A 20,729-nucleotide genomic window follows, 5' to 3' on the forward strand; every position below is an offset into this window, starting at 1 on the left:
ACAGGGGCATATGCTTCTTTATTGATTTGCTGTGCCCTGGTATGAATAATAAAAAAAACCCCAACAATCTTGCTACCTTGGAGTTTAGCTCAAGTTTAGCAAACAGAGTAATCTACATGCACTACTTGCAATAATGCAATTAATTTAAAAGCTTTTTAAAATAAATAACAAAAAAAATGTTTTGCCTCCGCACTTTGCGCGCTAGCATTATCTCTTGGTGCCCTACTGTGCCCCTGTATAGCATTGGGTCTGCTGACGCCCCTACCAACATGCCACCTTAAAATGAAAGAAAACGCACATACAACAGCAAAAATCACAGTACAATTGTTCGTCTTTATTTAAGGTCTCGGTTTTAGTTTTTTTTTAGGTCAACGTCTTCACATGCAGTCCAACAGTGCACTTCTAGTAGATATAGTTAAAACAATCAAAATAAAGTAAAACAAAAGGATTGTCCCTCCCCACTTCTTCATATTTAAAAACACAAGTGGTCCAACTCCACAGCACGGTCACAAACAAGCCACAGCAGAATTCACGGACACCACAGTAGTAACACGCACAACATCCAAGCTGAAATTGAACATTTAAAAAAACCCATCCTGTTCCTTTCTGTCTCTTATCGCTATGGGCACACATCATCTTGGACCACTTTTTTTACTTCCTGGCTGGCTTCACAGAGGCCACTACTGTCCTCTTTTAAACTGCATCCCTTTGGCTGAAGGGGCACAGAGTGTAAAGTAGCAAAATGTCTTGTTTTTTTGCTGGTGTTAGTGCAGGAAATGTTTCCGTAATGCTCTGTCTTTTCCACTATTACACTTCTTCTCCAAGTTCTGAGTAAAAATTTCATTTGGTGAAGTAGAGTACCTACTCAAACATAAAGGGTTTATATTTAGATGGATAGAAAACATTGGGATATGTGGGATTAGGGGAGGGCTGAGTGTGGAGAAGACTGGAAGAGCGTACAATATGTGAGTGAGCGAGTGGGTTTGTGTGTGTGTGTGTGTGTGTGTGTGTGTGTGTGTGTGTGTGTGTGTGTGTGTGTGTGTGTGTGTGTGTGTGTGTGTGTGTGTGTGTGTGTGTGTGTGTGTGTGCAACGGATGCTAACTAGCAGAGTTCGGAAGTAGAATGTTAAGTGCAGTAGCACTGAGGTATTGGCCTAGATCTTTAGATCAGTGATATCCTACCTGTGCTCCAATGCTGAGCTGTTGCTGAGGTTGGCAGGTTGCCAGTTTGAGCCCCGAGTGGCATCGAGTATCGTCACATCATGATAAACATGAACAGACCACAGAGTACTGTCACGCCTGTAATGGACTGACCATCACTACTAAGACAGCCATACCACACCTGACTCTTTGTTATTACAGTCAAAGAGCCTTGGTTCAAAGATTGGTCCCCATTGCTAGTGTGTGTGTGTGTGTGTGTGTGTGTGTGTGTGTGTGTGTGTGTGTGTGTGTGTGTGTGTGTGTGTCTGTGTGTCTGTGTCTGTGTGTGTGTCTGTGTGTGTGTGTGTGTATGTGTGTTGTGGGCGGGCAGGGTACATTTCAAGAGCATTTTCATCAAGTCTGGCATAAGTGGGCGGGGAGACAACGGCGGGGATGGAAAGTAATGGAGCAGGGAGGGAGGGCCCGTGTGTGGACTGCTAGGTGGGCCTGGGGGTGAGGAGGGAGGGCCCGTGTGTGGACTGCTAGGTGGGCCTGGGGGTGAGGACGGAGGACGGACGGTGGGCCTCAAGTGCACCTGCTCATGCACAGCAGCAGCTCCATGCGCAGGGCGATGCGCGTGTTCCAGCCCAGGGGCAGCAGGCGGATGTAGCGCGCCACGATGGGCGGGCGCAGCAGGTTCTGCACCGTGGACGTGCGGTCCGAGTTGCCGTAGAACACCTGAAAATGGACAGCCCACAGGTAGCCTACATCAAGTCCTAATCAAGGCCTAGGGGTCAAGGAGTTGTACTTGAGGTCTGAGGGTTATAGGTTCGAATCTCAGCCTTAGCTCTCCCTACAACACCTTCATCCATGTCTTCATCCATGTCTGGGGTACCTAACCCCATTGACTGCAACCAATACACTGTAGGCTATCTGTAAGTTAGGCCTACTGTGAATAATAGCGGCAGCTAGTGTAATGTAATGTAAAAGTCATTTTATTTGTATACATTTAAACACAATACAACTCACCCCAGTCTGCTTCACAGACATAACACAAAAGAGAAAAATAGTTTAAAAAAACGATTTAGAAGTTAAAACAGGTTCTGCTCTGTGGACGTGCAGTCCGAGTTTCCGCAGAACACCCGAATATTTCAAGACTAAATAGAGGTAATCTGAGATAGAAAATTACATGAACACTAACTAACTGCCAAATAGCTGTGATATGCTTATGTAAGATCATTTCTCATAAGCAGTTTTCAGGCGAGCCAAAACGTTGTCAGTGCTGGTTACTCTGGGAACCAGAGGGATTAGCCTACGTATGAACCAACAGCAATCATGCCACGCTGTTGTTTTGTTCACCACTTGTGACTGCGAATGAACCAGCTGATGTCTATGTGGACGTCACAGTTGGATTTGTAGAACAAAGTATTTTTCCGATATCCAAATGCTATGACTTTTGCCATGAACGTGTCAATCGGTTCGAGATTTGGTGTGGGAAATGGTTGTCTGACAGCCTATAGATAACCACAGATATTCCTACAATACAGTTTGATTCTACAATTCTTATATTTTAATTGCATGCAATACATATATAGCAATTAATTAACTGCGAAATTACTTGAATATGACACTGAAATGACTATGACACAATATGTCAAGTCCAAAATCTCGTTCAAGCCCTTTCTGATAGGCTACTGCATCATTTCTCCGACAGAAACTCACCCGGTTCTGTCCAGCCCCGTCCTTGTAGTAGACCCAGTTGAGGCTGGGGTCGGTGCGGTACTGGAGGCTGTACTTGGTGATCCACTCGTCGGCGTCGCAGCGGCCCTGAGTCAGGATGCCCGACACCACCTTCACCTCCTTCAGGTCGATCTGCAGCCACTGGTTGGTGTCCTGATACTTGGCCAGCCATGCACACCTGAACCAGAGAGAGTAGAGAGAGAGAGGTTCCATTGGCCCATTGTTTCCGGGTTCTATTATTGCAAAGGGGAGGGGGGGAAATCCCCCTTTAGGCAGACCTAGGCAGACCTAAGGACTGTTCTATTCATTCTAGGAGCATTATGACACGCCCCTTTAGGCAGACTGGAACCTGGTCATGTTAGGTGCCCATAGCAACCTATTACACTGGCATATCTCTATATACTTAAAGAATCTCTGCCTGAACATGGGAGGTTGCATGTCAGACAAATCTGTTCTGGCCAGGACATGGTAGTCAAGAGCAAAGAATGTACAATCCTTGGCCAAGACTGAGCTTGCTGCTTATAATTTGTCTCAGGTGCTCTAGATCACCTTGTAATTTGGCGCCTTTTAAAAGTTTCTCTGTTTCATTCCCAACTCTTGGAAGGAAGCTTACTTCTTTGCAACCCAGCACCTCTCCAGCTCCATCTTGTTGTATGACATGGCATGAGCTACTCCTCGTCATGTTGCCTGATCTGTTCATGGGGGAATTGTTTGCTCTCCTAATCGTATTGGGTGATGGGGTGAAATTGGGTGAGCATTCCCTACGCTGCTGCTGTCCCCTATCATAGTGGTGTGTGGGCAGCAAGTGCCTTATGCCTCTTTTCCACTGCCAGTTTTATGGTAGGCCTAACGCTCGACAAAGCTTGACTCAGCCGCCACTTTTAGCTTTTTGAATAGGCACGACACAAGTCAATCCTAAAACAAAAAGTGTCGCTGTGTGGAGCTGTAGGCCTACCAGAAAACCCACAGTGGAAAAGAGACACTATTGGCTCATATACGTATAGATCTGCTGCCACTGGTTGGCAATCGGAAATTTGGCCAGCCACGCACGCCTGAATAATTGGGATGGGGGGATTATACAGTCTGTAGTACGTAATCCAATAGTCCCTGAGAACTTTTGTTCCAGATAATCTCCCCCTTAGGGAGTATACCCTATTAAGTTGAATATTTTAAGTAGGCCTATACTTCCGTATGACATAAGTACTTCAGAACACACATTTCCAGTGGATCAGAAAGTATACTAAGTTAATACTTCTACAAACTAAATTGGACTACATTTTACGTAGGCCTATACGTATACAAGTATACTATGTAGTTCATATTAAGTTGACTGTAAGTGTAGAGTGGTGGCTTTATGTCACCTTTCATATGTATTCCTAGAAGCGTCACTAGGTGGCGACACCTGTATGAGTGAGTGGCACAGTTAATAAAGTCAGTCTAGTGTGTACATTTACCGGAGCTGCATGTGTGATTTATTGGCACGCTACATGGTGTCAGAAGCGGTTAATAATGGCTCAAGGACTCCGCCGTATCGATCCACTTGTGTTTGATGAACATATTGCCGACAACTGGCGCAGATTTGAGAAGGAATGGACAATCTACTGCAACGCAGGACTCTCGGACAAGTCCAAGAAAGTTCAAGCCTACACGCTACTGAACCTAGCCGGACCGGAGGCTGCGGAGAAGTCGGAATCTTTTGTGTATGGAGAAGGGGAAAGCCAAGAGAAGCCCGATGATCTACTGAAAAAGTTTCGTGAGTTGTGCTTACCAGCAAAAAACATAATTATGGACAGACACGCTTTTAACACTGCTAGCCAGGGAACTGATGAGTCAATACAGGCATATGTCTCCAAGTTAAAAATACTGGCAAAGAAATGCGAGTTTGGCGCGCTCCGTGATGACTTGATAAGGGACCGCATCGTCTGTGGAATACAAAACGATACCCTTCGCAAACAAACAACTGTTACGTGAACAGAAGCTTACCCTTGAATTGGCCATTAGCATGTGTTTGCTTCATGAACAATCCGAAAAAAGCTCCAAAGAACTCCGAAAGGAAACAACTGATGTGTGCTCAATTCAGAAGGCTCGCTGCGGCAATTGTAATGGCCAACACTCACCTGACCGCAGTAAATGCTATGCTCTCAATAAGATATGCAATAACTGTGGAAAACTGAACCACTTTGCTAAGTGTTTGTCGCTCTGCACCAGTGCAGGGCACGGCTCGCCACACAGCCCCCCCTCTCAGTACAGGCGAAGAGCAACAGGTAGAGTAAATTAACTGACCACTGAGACAGACAATCAGGTTGATACTTTCTACTGTGACACAATACTCACAAGCGCACAGAAGGGGGAAATCTGTGCCACCGCTGGAAATGAAAAAAAGGAAATGCACAACTGAGGGTGAAAGTAGACACTGGCGCCAAATGTAATGTGCTGCCCAGGAAATGCTACAAGCTGTGGACCACACAAGTGCGTGTGGATCCATATGAAAAGGTCAATCTCGTGGCTTATGGAGGCGAGACAATCAAAACAGATGGCACTGTGACACTGCAGTGTACACGGGGACAGTTCAAGTTCATGTGGTGAACAGGGATGTGAAACCCATACTGGGGTTGCAAGACAGTGTTGCCTCTAGGCCTCATACAGCTTGGACCAGATGTCCACACACTGCAACAAGAAGCTCCAGAAAGACTGCAATACCAGGACCTGTTTGACACCAATGTCATAGGCAAACTGCCTGGGGTATATCACATGAGACTGGATGACACTGTTGCCCCACAATATGCGCTCCACGCAGGATCCCCATTGCCATGAAAGATAAGGTCAAGGCGGAGCTGGATCGAATGACTGCTCTCGGTGTCATTACACCAGAAAATGAAGCAACAGAATGGGTGTCTGCCATGGTTGCAGCAAAGAAAAAAGACGGCACAGTGCGGATCTGCATAGACCCAGTGCATCTGAACCAGGCCCTCCTCAGACCCCGCCATCCCCTCAAATCCATCGAGCAAATCATCGCAGACATGCCTGAGGCAAAAATATTTAGCATCTTAGATGCCAAATGCGGATTTTGGCAAATACCCTTGACCATTGCTCCTCAAAACTCACGACATTCATGTCACCTCATGGCCGATACAGGTTCCTGAGAATGCCATACGGCATATGCACAGGCAGCGAGGTCTTCCAAAACGTGATGGAACAGCTGTTTGCAGGACAACCGTGCGAGATTGTGGTCGATGACATCCTCATCTGGGGACGCACATTACAAGAACACGATGAACGCCTGACACAGGTGATGAACAGGATCCGTGCCATCAACATGAAGCTCTATCTTGAGAAATGCAAATTCAGGGTCAACTCTGTGCAGTATGTTGGCCACCTGTTAACTGCTGACGGGGTTAAGCCAGATCCTGAAAAGGTCAAAGCTGTCTGCGAGATGGAGAAGCCTCAGGACAAGCAGACACTACAGCAATTTCTGGGCATGACCAACTATTTATCCAAATTCATTCCCCAGTACAGTGACATGACGGGCCTTTGAGACAGCTGATACACCACGACCGTGGAGTGGCACTGGCAATGACGCCCATGATGCGGCGTTCAGAAAAACTGAAACCAGAGGCGCTGACAATCCCCCCGTGCTACAGTTCTTTGACACCTCAAAGCCAGTGGTTATATCAGCAGACGCCTCCAACATGGTCTCGGGGCAGTGTGCCTCCAACAAGGCCGGCCAGTGGCATTCGCATCCCGTGCCCTCACACCGACTGAGTCCAGGTATGCTCAGATTGAAAAGGAAATGTTAGCCCTGGTGTTTGCAGCTAAAAAATTTCATGACTTCATATACGGCCGCCCTGTTACTGCTGAAACAGATCACCAGCCCCTTGTCACCATTCTGAGAAAGCCACTGCACACCGCATCACCACGCCTGCCAGGGTNTGATGCTAAAGTTGCAGCGCTACGACCTGGATGTGATGTACAAGCGAGGCAAAGAGCTGTATGTGGCAGACGCGCTGTCACGAGCACATTTACCTGAGTCTGAGCCCCCGCTTACTGATGACTTACTAGAGGTGATGACGGTCCAGGTTCTCTCCTCTCGTCGCACAGATGAATTACGAGATGCAGTCAAGAGCGACATCACTTGTCAACAGCTCTGTTGAAGTCATCTTACACGGCTGGCCCCAGCACCTCCAAGGAACTACCACAGCTGCTGCGACCATTCTAACTCCATGAAGGAGGAGCTGACATTGGATGACGGGTTGATCCTACGAGGGCAAAGGGTTGTGATACCTGCAGTACTGCAAAAGTTCTACACTGACCAGTTACACCAAGGCCATCCCGGAATGGAAGCCCGCCAAACGCAGAGCTCGAGAGACTATGTACTGGCCCTCAATGTACTCTGACATCGAAAGAGAAGTGTCTCTCTGTACTGCATGCAAAGCTTTGACAGCTCACCACGCAAAGGAGCCAATGCAACTCCATGACATTCCTGAACTGCCATGGTCATTCACTGCAGCTGATATATTTGAGTGGCGTGCAAAATGCATCTAGTCCAAGTGGACTCGTACTCCGGTGGTTCGAGCTGGATTACCTCCCCAACATGACCAGCAACACTGTCATTGGGAAGCTGAAGAGACACTTTGCCAACACATGGTGTGCCCCACACTTTCATGAGTTGACAATGGGACCCAGTTTTCGGGGGGAGGGACTTTGCACAGTTTTCACAATCATTGGGACTTTAAACACATCCGCAGCAGTCCTACTATCCGCAATCTAACGGCCTTGCTGAGGTGCAGTGAGATCCGCCAAGCACCTGCTGGAGAAGTGCCACCGTGATGGCTCAGACATTCAAGCAGCCATTCTGCACACTCGCAACATTCCCCGTGAGGGACTCCCCTCTTCTGCTCAACGCCTGATGTCTAGGCGTACTAGGACCTTCCTGCCAGCCACCACAGACATGCTCAGACCCGCCATCCAAGTCAACGTGGCTGCCACCATCACCAAACACAGAATGAGGGGGAAAATGTATCATGACCGCCATGCTCACCGTCTCCCTGCACTTAAGCCAGGTCAAACAGTCAGAGTGCAGACTGAACGTGGTTTTGATCACGTGGCAAGAGTGGAAGGCCCAGCCCAGCAGCCTAATAGCTATGTGATAGCATCACAAGGAAAGAGCTACATCAGGAACAGGCGGCATCTCCTCCGGGTAGATGAGGACCCACCGGCAACCCCTGAAGAGGACGTGCCACTGACCTCCACCTCTCCGGCACCTGACAGAGAAAATGACACCAGCGCACCACCTCCACCTCCTACCACACCAGTGGTCAATACTGCTGGCCCAGTTGAAAGACAGTTGGTAGTGACACGAGCAGGCAGAGTCAGCCAGCCCAATCAGCGCTATGGGGACTATGTCAGTCCTTAGAGTGAAAAATGAAAACGTGAAAATGTTATCAATGTGTTCTTTTGTTTAACTGAACTGGTTTTACTTGCTCTTATTGCCCTTAATGTCTATGTTAGGTGTTATCTTATGTTTTGAGATAGGCAGCTTGGTCAGATGATTTTGTATGCGTTTTAGTCCTGATCTGTTACATGCCTTAGTTGAGGTTAGTTATTAGGTTGTGTGCAGCATAGCTACTTTATCTAGAAGAAGGGGGATGTAGAGTGGTGGCTTTATGTCACCTTTCATATGTATTCCTAGAAGCGTCACTAGGTGGCGACACCTGTATGAGTGAGTGGCACAGTTAATAAAGTCAGTCTAGTGTGTACATTTACCGGAGCTGCATGTGTGATTTATTGGCACGCTACTGTAAGTATAAGCCCTACTGAAAAATATAAAAAGTTTAATTTAAGTGCACTTACCACAAGTACACTCACAAGTACGTTAAATTAAATAAATAAAGTAATCTAAGGCACTTACAGTTATTGTGGCTATTCAGTCAGACTTCCAGGGTATTAATTACAAGAACCATAGCAATTCAGATTTATTTTACAATTACACTATTCAGACATTTTCAACTGGTTCAGGCATTCAACCTGCAACTTAGCCTACTGGTATACAAACCTGATTCCTAACCATTGGGCTACAGCAACCAGCTACTTGTGTATCACCAATGATATACAGTACTTCAAGTACGTATTAGTACAGTATCCTTATAAGGATACTGAAAGGAAGTAGGCCTATATAGTTGGAAAGATACTATAAGTAGCTGGTAGCCATAGGCCTAACAGTTCGCAGGTCTGTAGATATGCATTAAGTGTACTACAATAGTGGTATCAGGGGTGGCTTGATGGATTGAGTGAGGGATAAGAGTTCTCTTATTCTGAGTTTCTGAGTTATCACAATTTCTTTTTTCCCATCTCTATTGTGGATCGCTCCCTTTCTGCGCATCTTCTACAGCAGATCTTACGTCGTATGTACTAGTCTACGGCACTCACCCGAACCCTTGGCTGTTGAGTCTGGCCTTGCTGGCGGTCCAGGAGGAGAACCAGCCCGTGTACTGGTCCTCGTTGGGGCAGCTAACTTGGTCCGGTGACATGGCCCCAGCCTCAAAGCCCATGGGCTTGTGGTAGGGACATTCTGTGAACAGACAAATGAAGTCCCGATGTGCAGTTGTCAATGGCAATGTGTAAAAGAAAGTCTTTCCCAGGAAAAAAGGAGACAGGTAAAGAAAGGAGATCTGAATAATAGTGTGATATGTCGTCTATGGCGTCTCTATCAATTGAGTGTTCTTATGGCCTGGTAGACTTACAGTGGATCAGATTCTTTTTTGCATTACAGTGTGTAACAGTCTCTAGCCCCCCTATGGCAAAGACATCTTCTAATAACAAGAAGGAAAAGGGGTAAGGTAGCTTGGTTACATACCACCATTCAGACATACCACCATTCAGACATACCGCCATTCCGACATACCGCCATTCCGACATAGATGTTCAATTGTCTGCATGGCGGTATCGATTTTCCCATCTCCGTGCGTCACAGAGCAAATGCAGACTTCAGTACCACGCACGTGGACAGCTTCGGACACACTGTTGAAGGTGTAAGCTCGCGTCACTCGGAGCAAGCACATATTTCAGCACCACGCACGTGGACAGCTCCGGGCACACCGTTTAGGTGTAGGCTCGCGCGTGGACAGCTCCCCACAAGAGTAAAGTGGTGTCGGAATGGCGGTATGATTAAGTGTGGAGGTGTGTCGGAATGGCAGTATGTCGGAATGGCGGTTGCCCCCAGTTAGCTTCCAGGGCCGGATTAATGCACAGGCTAGATATGGCTGCAGCCTAAGGGCCCCCACCTGCCAGGGGGATTCGACAAAAGTGACAAATTACAGAATTGTGACAAGATGCAATAATGAAAAATTCATCTGTGGTGTTGAATACATTTGGTAGACATGTTCCATTAATTCCTAGCTTGTTATTATGACACTGTCTATGTAAATTTGTCATGACATTTGGACCCCACAGCAACCTGTATCCTAGGGGCCCCAGGCCATCTCAATCTGGCCCTGGTAGCTTCATATTGGTGGCTTGTTGACGTAGGTGCTGTAAGTGAGACAGTCTACCAATGAGCTGTGATTTTACACCTTTTTCTGAATATGTGATCCAAATGGCCAAGAATGGCACACTACATTTGTAATTACATTTGAACACATTTCAAAGTTTCTGTGCACCCTGTGTGTCATTTTATCACAACATGTTCAACTTGTCTGACCTCACTCTCCGTAAGGAAACAGCTAGCGGTGTTAAAGGAACAGACCACCCTTTTTTGATTTTCACATATTTGCAGTATTTCCCAGCATTGTTCATGAATGTGCATATCATTTTCTCCTCTGTGTTTTCAGTACTTAGATTTATTGGATCAGAATTATTAGCATAGCTTAGCATAATCACTGAAAGTAACTGGTATCTTTAGCATCAAGCCACAAGTGATCACTGGACCGAATTAAATTGCTGTTTTACACTCTGGTGAATGTTACATTCATTTTAAAGTGGTTTAGAAGTACATTTGATGGTGTTTTATTTTGTACCATAGACTTGCATTACTATGCCTAATTTGGGTATACTGTCAAACGGGGCAATGCAAACACATAGACGAAAATTATATGCAAGTTCATGAATAATGCTTGGAGATACTGCAATTATGTGAAAATCAAAAAAGGGTGGTCTGTTCCTGTTTGGCATTCTAAGCCAATAACATAACCCTTACCCTAGCTTGAACTGTTGCATAACATGACATATTGTACACTTCTGGTAAATGGCACACACACATTTCCTTAATGGCACGTGACATCCTATTCTATGAGTATATCTTTTGTGGTACCAATCCATACAATTTTTGTCCTTGGTATGGTCTAGGCATGATCCATTGAAACTCAGTGGGCAAAAGCCAAACTACCAGTAGTTCCTCCCATCCTTTCCTGTTGCTTGGGGCCTCGTTTAAGTGATAAACCTGGCTGGCCCAGCCATGGCTTAGTCGGCTGGGCACTGGACTGCTATGCGGGCGACCCAGGTTCGATTCTCGACCAGGGTCATTTCCCGATCCTCACCCGTCTCTCTCTCCCACTCATATCCTGTCCCACTCTTCACTGTCCTGTCTAAATAAAGTTGAATCCCGCCCCTCCCCCCAAAAAATAATTAAAAAGTGATAAACCTGGCTAAGTTAACCTAGCCTCGCGAGCCATCCTACGTACTTCCGCCAAAGGATTGGCTCCACTACGGTAGTCTGGCGAGAGTCCGGATCGGTGTCCGGATCGGTGGGAACCCATCTAACCTAATCAGAAAACAGCCAATAAGCGAATAAGCGCCCCACGTGGGGGAGAAAGGGGGAGGACGCTCGTGACGATGACAAAAACGTCTGAGCCAAGTGCTCTGGTCTGCGCTATGTTGTTGTTGCGTAACTGTCAGCGATTGGGTGAGAGCTGTCCAATCATTTCAAACCATAACTGAGTGCAAACTTCCCGCTTCCTGCAATCGCGTCAGATCACACAACTTCTAGACCATAAATACGAAATGAAATGGTAGTGTTATGGGATGGTCAGGACCAGGCTAAAGTTAACCTATATTAAGTACTTAATCTGCTAATAGATAGTGCACAGATGTCATTTAGTTCAAAAAGGACTACAGGCCCTTGATGATCGGGGCAGCCATGGCCTAATAGTTAGGGAGTGGTCTTAAGATAAGAGGGTTGCCGGTTCGAATCTCTCCCTACACCTCCATGGCTGAAGTGCCCTTGGGCAAGGCACCTAACCCCGCAAATGCTTCAGGAACGGCAACCAATACCCTGTAAATAACTGTAAGTCGCTTTGGATAAAAAGGCAGCTGTAATGTATTGTAATTTACCACTCCCTCAGGGTTCATTTAACCTGTATTACTACATAGTCAGATTCTTGGCATACTCACCTGGGTTTAATACTATGGTAAACCATTTCATTGCTCTGGTTGACTGCAGTGTTATTCTGTTCTGGGGAATGCCTATTCGATAATGGCCAAACGACACACACACCATTTGATCTGATGTGGCTGTGGCTTGTCAGGCTTTCAAGTGCATTATAACAAGTATTATAACGTCAGTGTTAAAATGTAAAGCTCAAACATGTAAAGCTTTCTTTTTTTCTCAAATCCAATAAACTGGAGGACATAGAGCTCTAGATACAGTAAGCTGTTAGTTCCATCCATGAGTACTCCAGCGGTTAATTTTTTTCACAAATGTTTCCAAAGACAAATGTTTTATTATTTGCTTAAAATCTCTGATGAAAGCCTGGCTACATCTCTCATCACTCATCACACTACCATCATCAAAAGCTGGGGGAGCAATTGTATGCTTCAATGCATGTGTGTGTGCCAGTAGAAACACCATTAAAAAGCTTTTATTCCAGAGGTTCCCTAGTGATTCCTCCACTACTACTACTGTACTACCACTACTACTACTAAAGTGTAAAAAAAATTCCAGGCTCTTTTACGCCCTTCCGTTTACAATCCGAAAAGCCCTGTTGTAATTCCCCGTATTGGGAGATGAGTGTCCATTAAGACTTACCAATGGCAGATGGCCACTTTCTGACCTTAAGCCTGGTGCATGCTTTTTTTTTTTTACTTTGGCTTTTCCCATCCACTCTTCCAGTCCCAGCTGTAGCCTACGTGAGAACACTCATCACACTCATCATGTCACGCCAAGCAGAGATATTCTATAGAGATATGCCAACATAATAGGTTTCTATGGGCACCTAACGCAACCAGGTTCCGGTCTGCCTAAAGGGGCGTGTCATAATGCTCCTACAATGAATAGAACAGTCCTTAGGTCTGCCTAGGTAAGCCTAATGGGGGCCATAATAAAACCAGGAAACAATGGGCCAATGGAACCTCTCTCTCTCTCGACTCTCTCTGACCCCAAGTGTCGTCACATTCCCAGTACTACATTACTGAGTGAGTGTGACATAAGAGTTGCATGGGCTGAATCTGAAAAGCTCTCTTCTTCCCTATAAAGTGCAGTACTATGTACTAGCCTCGCGCGCCATCCTATGTACTTCCGCCAAGACACTTGGCTCCGCACTACGTCTGGTACCTGTCCTCTGTGGAGCGATGTTGACCGGTAGGATTTTCGCCGGTGTTCTGACAAACGGTCCTACATTGTAATTTTATCCTACGGTAGGATGTTCTGTCAGACATGTCTGTTAAACGGTCCTACATCGCCATAGATAGACGTCAGACATGTTTGTTAAACAACTTATAAGTTAAATCCTGATTTTTCCGAAAATACCCTTCCTGCTTCCTGCAATCGTGTCAGATCAAACAAAGTCCAGACCATGAATACGAAATGGAAATGGTAGTATTATGATGCATGATGAACGAATGAACATGTTGTACGTGGTCATACAGATGAAAAGAAAAGTCCGCCCAAGATGTTTGACAGTCTCCATCGTCTCTCATTCAATGATCAACCATTTTTTTAACGAATTTCTACCCCTCAACTATGGGGCTCTGAGAAGATGGGCCCCATAAATTGTGGTGAGCCCCATAAATTGTGCAGTTTTTTGATGACTGAAATACATTATTCCGATGCTAGAGAACAAGGCAAACTAACATTTTACCAATCTTTCATAGACGGTTTTTGCTTTATTTTCATTAATTTGATGAAACGACTTACATATATTTCATTCAAACTCCAGGAAAATTGTAATAATAATAATTGTAAATTGAAAATGTAATTCTAGCCATTCTCTTGTGTCAACACTTCTCTCAGTCAGGTTTCATTCATTCCCTACCTCACACACACTCGCCCTTCGCCCTGAGCGGAGCAGAAGGGACATGAGGAGAAGGAAGCCAGCATTACTAGAGCACGGACACCCTCAGGCAGCTTCGTGCAGGGAGGGGGCAGCATGTGTGTGTGTGTGTGTTTGTGTGTGTGTGTGTGTGTGTGTGTGTGTGTGTGTGTGTGTGTGTGTGTGTGTGTGTGTGTGTTTGTGTGTGTGCATGCGTGTGTGTGTGTGTTTGTGTGTGTGTGCGTGTGCAGGTGATGGGTGGGTGGGTGGGGGGGAATGGGTTAGAAGAGAGGGACGGTTGAGGTGATAAGTTATACCCTGCGCTCGACTCAGGTGAAGAAACATCTATCTCGTGATTAATGACTTTCTGCTCTAGCGCAAGTGGTGGCTTGTTCATGTTCCGTTCTGTCTGCACACGGTACGACTCTCTCTCCCTCCATCTCTCTTTTTCCATGCCTCACTTGTCATGTATTCTCTCTCTCTCTCTCTCTCTCTCTCTCTCTCTCTCTCTCTCTCTCTCTCTCTCTCTCTCTCTCTCTCTCTCTCTCTCTCTCTCTCTCTCTCTCTCTCTCCTCCTGCTAATGACTGATTCAGCATTATAATGATTCCTGAGAGACAATTCATCTCAATTATCAGCAACTCAGAGTCACTTTAAACAGATCTGCATTATTTCCTATCATGACTCGTGACTCATCTCTGCCTTTTCCACTGAGTGACCTGCATCCAAAAAAACAATACTGATGTGACGATATAGCCCATGTCACCACCACAAACACGCACGCACGCACGCACGCACGCACGCACGCACACACACACACACACACACACACAGACCACTCTCACTCACTCACGTACATACACTCACACACTCTCTGTCTCTTACTCACAAACACACGCACACCCCCCCCCACACACACACACACACACACACACACACACACACACACACACACACACACACACACACACACAGACCGCTCTCACTCACTCACTTACACTCACACACTCTCTGTCTCTTACTCACAAACACACGTACACACACACACACACACACACACACACACACACACACACACACACACACACACACACACACACACACACACCACTAACACCACTAACACCACTACTAATCCTTCCCCACTGTATCCATTCATAAGCCGTCTAGTCCATTATCACTACAGTACACTTAATGACAAAGCCACTCTGATCTGAACCCCACAGTGATCAAATGCACGGATCAAAAAAACAACCAAATACACAGATCAAAAAACAAGCAACATGATCACTCCATCGCATTCCAATCATCTTTTTTGGGATGTTAACGTAGCTTATCTTGCTGCACACCGCTAAAAAAGAGCAGAGAAGCCAATTTCTACTCTGCCATCAACTACACGTCTACACTGAATTCAGATGTCAGAATAATATTGCATGCAAAGACTGATTTTGTATCATGTCTACCTGTAAATTAGTATTTCTCTCTTTCTCATGCAACATAAAAAAGCAGATAGATTTCCACTGTCCCGTCATGCAGAAATGCCAGATCCTGAGGTCAGGGATGATAATGACAAATTACCCACGAGTTTCTAATGTAACTTTATAATGGTGTTTGTCTCTCACCAGGCATGTATTATTTCCAATGTCTCACATACAAGGTAGGCATCACTACCAGATCCTGATGTTATGGATAAATGATTATGACAAATGCAACATTTGTACCTTTTCTACTTGCAACTGTGTATGAGTGTGTGTGTGTATGTGTACTGTATACTTCTCTCGCCTAGCATAGAAAAAACCCCATTAATTTCCACATTGACAGATTTCCTCCTGTAACTGCGTAGGAATGAATGTGTTTGTCTCCATCACCAAGCGAGCAATCATGGGAATCAGGAGGGCTGGATTCTTAAACTTTTACAGACATGTAAAATCTATTTGCATTTCCACCGGTACATGATTCTTGTGTTTGTCTCTCTCTCTCTCTCTCACCTGGCATGCAGTCGCGGGAGCCAGGCGAGCTGCTCCCGTACGAGGTGATGGTAATATCAGTGGGCGCTTCCCCCTGGCAGTCGCACTTGCACGCCTTTCCTGTCCATGTCTCAGAGATCTCTTGTTCCTGGCCAGCAACAACCAAAAACAAAAAGAGAGAGAGAAGACAGCCATGTATAAGTTTGATATTTTACTCTCTAGTAGTCTAGAGGTGTTTTTAATGTTAAATTCATATGTGGTTGTGGTCCTTACCTCCTGTGCGTTAACTCGAAGACCTGCGGGTGAGCAGTGGCATGCAATGCAAGATCAAGGGCAACAGAGAGGATTATTGCATTCAGCCCATTTGAACATGTAAAAGATGGCACATTAACAAGCACAGAACGAATCAATGATGGCCTCAAGTGAGCATACATGACACTTTGCCCTATGCCAATCCACTTACACAACAAAATATGACAAGAAAAACAGGGTGCTTCATTTAAAAAGCAGGTTGAAGATTTTTTTGAGTGCCCATATCAAAAGAAAACATGCATCAAATGTGAATCAAAAATGTGTGTCAGTACTAGATCATTCTGAAGGAATGGACCATTTCAAATTCCTTCATAACCATTTACATCTGTCTATTAAAATTGCACAATCACATACCTTCAGATGCCAGCAAAATGACCAACAGGACGTGCTGCAGTCTGAGCTTCATCTTGCCTTGTGTGTGTGTGTGTGTGTGTGAGGGTCGGACGGGACGACCACGGTGCTGCCTATGGCCAAAGAGACTGGATTACGATAATCCACGGGACAGTAATGGCCTTACCTAATACTCTTTATCTCTCCACATAGCCCCTCCCATCCACTCCACCCCACATTCAGCTTTTGAGAGCCAGTATGGCCCATTTGGGTACAAAAATATGAGCCACCACTGACCCTTAAGACAATTAGTTAAAGAAGAGGATGTACATTTTTTAAATCGTTTATTTCCAGAATTTATGCCACCATTAACTTCTAAGTACTCATTCATGACTTGGATTTTTTTTCTTACATGAATAAGTGGGTCTTCTCCATGTCTGCTATTTTGAATTACTAGTTGGACAGACATCTTTGGGTACAAAACGTAATGTACCTTTAGTTTATGACATTGAAAACATTCCAGGAAATATCAGGTTTTTGAGTGGGCATCATACAATTTGAAAATAAAAAACAGAAATTTCATTCTCTCAGGGCTATTCAAATGGAGGCCCTGGGGCCAGATGCAGCCCTTGGTTGGCAAGGCTCTGGCCCCCCATAAGGTCAGAACAAACTGGCCCTCTGTGACTTTTAATTGAATACCCCTGACCTAGAGGCTACATACACAACAGTTTTAGACAACCTGGAATCAGAAAAAAAAATGTTCTACATACCCAACCTATCTGACACCAACAATGTATCGCATCAAATTTGATCTGATCTCAATCACATAATGTTAATGATTAATCAAAATGTAAGAATGTCATAAAGCTTCTGAAACCAGGTTGGTCATCCCTGGTATAGTCCTGAAAAATACATATTTAACTCACCATTGTCGACAAAATCCTCAGTATGTCCAGGCCTGACTTGACTTTGCCTGGAAGACAACACCACATTCATAAAAGATCTGACAAAACTGCTCTCAGCTTTCACTTTTAAAGACCTTATTCCCGTCATATTTTGAGTACATCCTCAACAGACTGTGCAGCCAGTTTGTTGATGTTGTAAGACCTGTTGGAAAAAGAAGTTAAATCAAAATAAAATCCAATTTATCCAATCCATTTATCAACAGTTCAACAGATGTCTTTGATTTGAAATCTATAGTGTGAAATTATAGAAACCACAACATTTGTGTTCTACATATTGTTTCAAAAATACATATTTGGCCAGTGATGGGCAATAATCTATGTACATCTTCTGAAAGGGTCACCCCAGTGCCTTAACACTGAGCATCATATCAACACTTTCTGCTCTACATCATGGGTGGGAAACCTATGTCCTGGGGGCCGTATACGGCCTGTCAGGATTGTACAGGAAGCTGTTAATACCTGCTGGGCATTGCTGCCTGTCGCACCTCCTCCGGTGCCCATGGGTCAGCGAGAGAAAATAAGACTTGTGACACAAACATCTTTATTGTATCAATGACTAGACAAACATAGGGAATACACATTCATAATGCATGCACAGGAGGTGCCTTCCTCAACCACCTTCGCAGGTAGCTGTAGCCTTACGCCAGAAGCAGATGTGACATCATATCCGGCCCCCAAATTTTTTTGATGATACTCAGTTTCACATGAAATGTGGCATGTTTTGTAAAGCAACCTTGGAAATTACATTTGCAATACAATTAAGTTATATTATCAAGGGACTTAATTAATGTGGGGTCTGCTGCCTTCAATATAGGCCTAAAAAAGTCGTGCAAGGGAAATCCTGGTTTGTGTTCATAGTACCGCCAAGGTCAGATTGAGAAGGCCTGTGGCCCCTAGGCTACAGATTGCTGTAGGCCCCCATGGAAGACAAACTTTGTAACAAAATTACATAAACATCATCATTCCAACCCAAGAGGAGAATTAATAAGAACTCTAAAACTCTATTTGACAGGGCAGACTAAGTTATCAGTCCACATCTTACTACATTTCTCCCATTATATTGATTTCCCCCCCTTTTGGCCAACTGGGGGGGCCTTGGCAGGTGAGGGCCCCTAGGCTGCTGGCATATCTAGCTGGTGTGTTAATCTGCCCCTGAGTACAACCCTCGGAGGACTTTATAAAGTTTGAAGTGGCCCTTCGAATGAAAACGTTTCCTCACCCCTGCTGCTCATGTAGAATAGCCTACTTCATACGTGTGAAGACGTGCCACAGTCTGAAGGGGAACTTTGGTCATCTTTACACGTTTGGATATTTGTGTGATATGTGTCACTGTAAAACAGAAGTTATTTCCTCCATAGGGTCCTACTTCAATTTCAAAAATACTCCATCAAATCGTTCCATCAAAATTGCATCATTAATAATGCTTTTTCAGAGATTAAACGGGAAAGTCAAGACAAGACAACATGACCACCACCACCACAACAACAACAAAAAACACTATAGGAAAAAAAACATTTGCTCCCATCCCATACCGTATGTCACTTAACAAAAACAGTCACACAATGGCACACTGCTCTTAGAAAAACCTAAAGCACCACAGGGATCATAGAGCTCTAAAGGTAAAGGGAATATCAATTTAGTCTTCTCAAGACAGTTCCAACCTGCTGTTCCTTAATTGGTTACCTCCAAAATCCGTATTGCCAATTAGGCTCTAATTGATTAGCCAACAAGGTGTGTGTGCACGCGCCTATAAATTCTTGCCACAAGGTTTGGTCCTCAACTGGATTTTACTCAGTCCCACACACATTTGTGCCTTGAAGGGGCCAGAGGGACTTTTTATTATTAAAAACTCGTTTTAATCAGGACCAGAGTACGGCGGTCAAAATGAAGGTATCCAGAGCTTCAGCAGAAAAGCGCAGGATATCATTTCAAAATGCCAGGAGGCGTTTGGGACTTGGGGTAGGTTTCTTTCTATGTTTTCAGAAAACCGCAATACTTATCATCAATGGAATGACTTCAAATGTCTGGCGTACTTTTTCCAGGTTGTTGGCCGTGAACATCCGCTAGGCGTTCATCAGCGAATCGTGCAACACGGAGTGATTGATTTACAAGTGGACCGCAGACGTATTCGTATCGGACTACTCCTGGACCGCTTCTACTTTGCCATTTTAAGCAGGACGGCAAATCAACACCGCCGCAATATTTGTGCTGGTGGTTAAGAATTTGGACTTGGATTTTAACGCACTTTTTGTCATTGTTTGGAATATTTTAAATGCCCCTTTGTCATTGTTTTGTGAACATGATAAACACTGAATTTAATAATAAAAAAAATGATTTTACAAACCTTACTTGGTTTCTGTTGCCTTCTTTACATTTCAGGTAGACTGTTAACTTGCACTGTTTTGAGGTGTACGCATTTTGAATGGTTAGTGACTATGTAGGCTAAATAAGCAATCATCATGTCACCGTGGCACGCGTCTACGTATTTGAATGATCCTTGGTTCATCAAGCGTCATGACGCTGTGTGTATCCATGGGCGTTGGTAAGGGTGATGTGAGCTCATCAAGGAGTGCAAGTGCACGTTCAGCCTCCCAAATTGCTGTTTACATTGAGGGCCAGCTCTGATAATCGCGCATCCATGATCCATCCAAGGTAGGAGTTATTCTTTTTTTCTTAGATTCACGCGACCTTTGCAATTAAGATGCCACACTTAATTAGACGATATTCTGCTGGAATTCATTGTAGGTTATGCTTATGAAAATACATGGTCGTGTCTGTGTCTACTTGCATATGGGCCACCACCAGAGCACTTGAACATCCCAAAATCCATTTCAACGTAACTTTCTGACTGAGTGATCTGCTCGATGCGTCAACTTGGCAATGGTCTCCAAAATCTGTGGGCGCTTGAAACTTAACGCGCGTGCTATTTTGAATCGTTTTGTCTTAATTTGGAAATTATTTATCAGCCTCCATTTGAAAGCAGTTCAGGATGAAGATGAATGAGCGATTGTGAGGACATGTCCTCCCAACGACCTAAA

General features: G+C 44.8%; 1 protein-coding gene and 1 long non-coding RNA gene across 2 annotated transcripts; one reads left to right on the forward strand and one right to left on the reverse strand.

Annotated features, from left to right (window-relative positions):
* Positions 1 to 1,615: 1,615 nt before the first annotated feature.
* Positions 1,616 to 17,697, reverse strand: rs1a (retinoschisin 1a). Its single transcript, XM_063212706.1, has 7 exons — positions 17,653 to 17,697; positions 16,751 to 16,860; positions 16,358 to 16,380; positions 16,106 to 16,232; positions 9,306 to 9,447; positions 2,862 to 3,057; positions 1,616 to 1,877 (listed from the first exon to the last, which is right to left on the reverse strand). Exons 2-7 carry the CDS (start codon positions 16,800 to 16,802, stop codon positions 1,725 to 1,727), a joined length of 693 nt encoding a protein of 230 aa, XP_063068776.1. The 5' UTR covers positions 16,803 to 16,860; positions 17,653 to 17,697; the 3' UTR covers positions 1,616 to 1,724.
* A 1,700-nt stretch (positions 17,698 to 19,397) lies between these two features.
* Positions 19,398 to 20,039, forward strand: LOC134459774 (uncharacterized). The gene is made up of 2 exons (XR_010036878.1): positions 19,398 to 19,650; positions 19,734 to 20,039. It is a non-coding gene; the product is annotated as an uncharacterized LOC134459774 (long non-coding RNA).
* Positions 20,040 to 20,729: the final 690 nt, after the last annotated feature.

This window comes from Engraulis encrasicolus, chromosome 12 (assembly GCF_034702125.1).
Source record: "Engraulis encrasicolus isolate BLACKSEA-1 chromosome 12, IST_EnEncr_1.0, whole genome shotgun sequence".
In the NCBI taxonomy this organism is placed as follows: Eukaryota; Metazoa; Chordata; class Actinopteri; order Clupeiformes; family Engraulidae; genus Engraulis; species Engraulis encrasicolus.

Bases quoted from the DNA above. Each gene is read 5' to 3' on its own strand.
- rs1a (XM_063212706.1), bottom strand. From the start codon at position 16,802: ATGAAGCTCAGACTGCAGCACGTCCTGTTGGTCATTTTGCTGGCATCT. The intron at 9,448-16,105 runs GTGAGAGAGAGA...GTCTGTTCACAG, and splicing joins CTCCCGCGACTGCATGCCAG to AATGTCCCTACCACAAGCCC. The intron at 1,878-2,861 runs GTGAGTTTCTGT...GTCCATTTTCAG, and splicing joins ACGGGGCTGGACAGAACCGG to GTGTTCTACGGCAACTCGGA.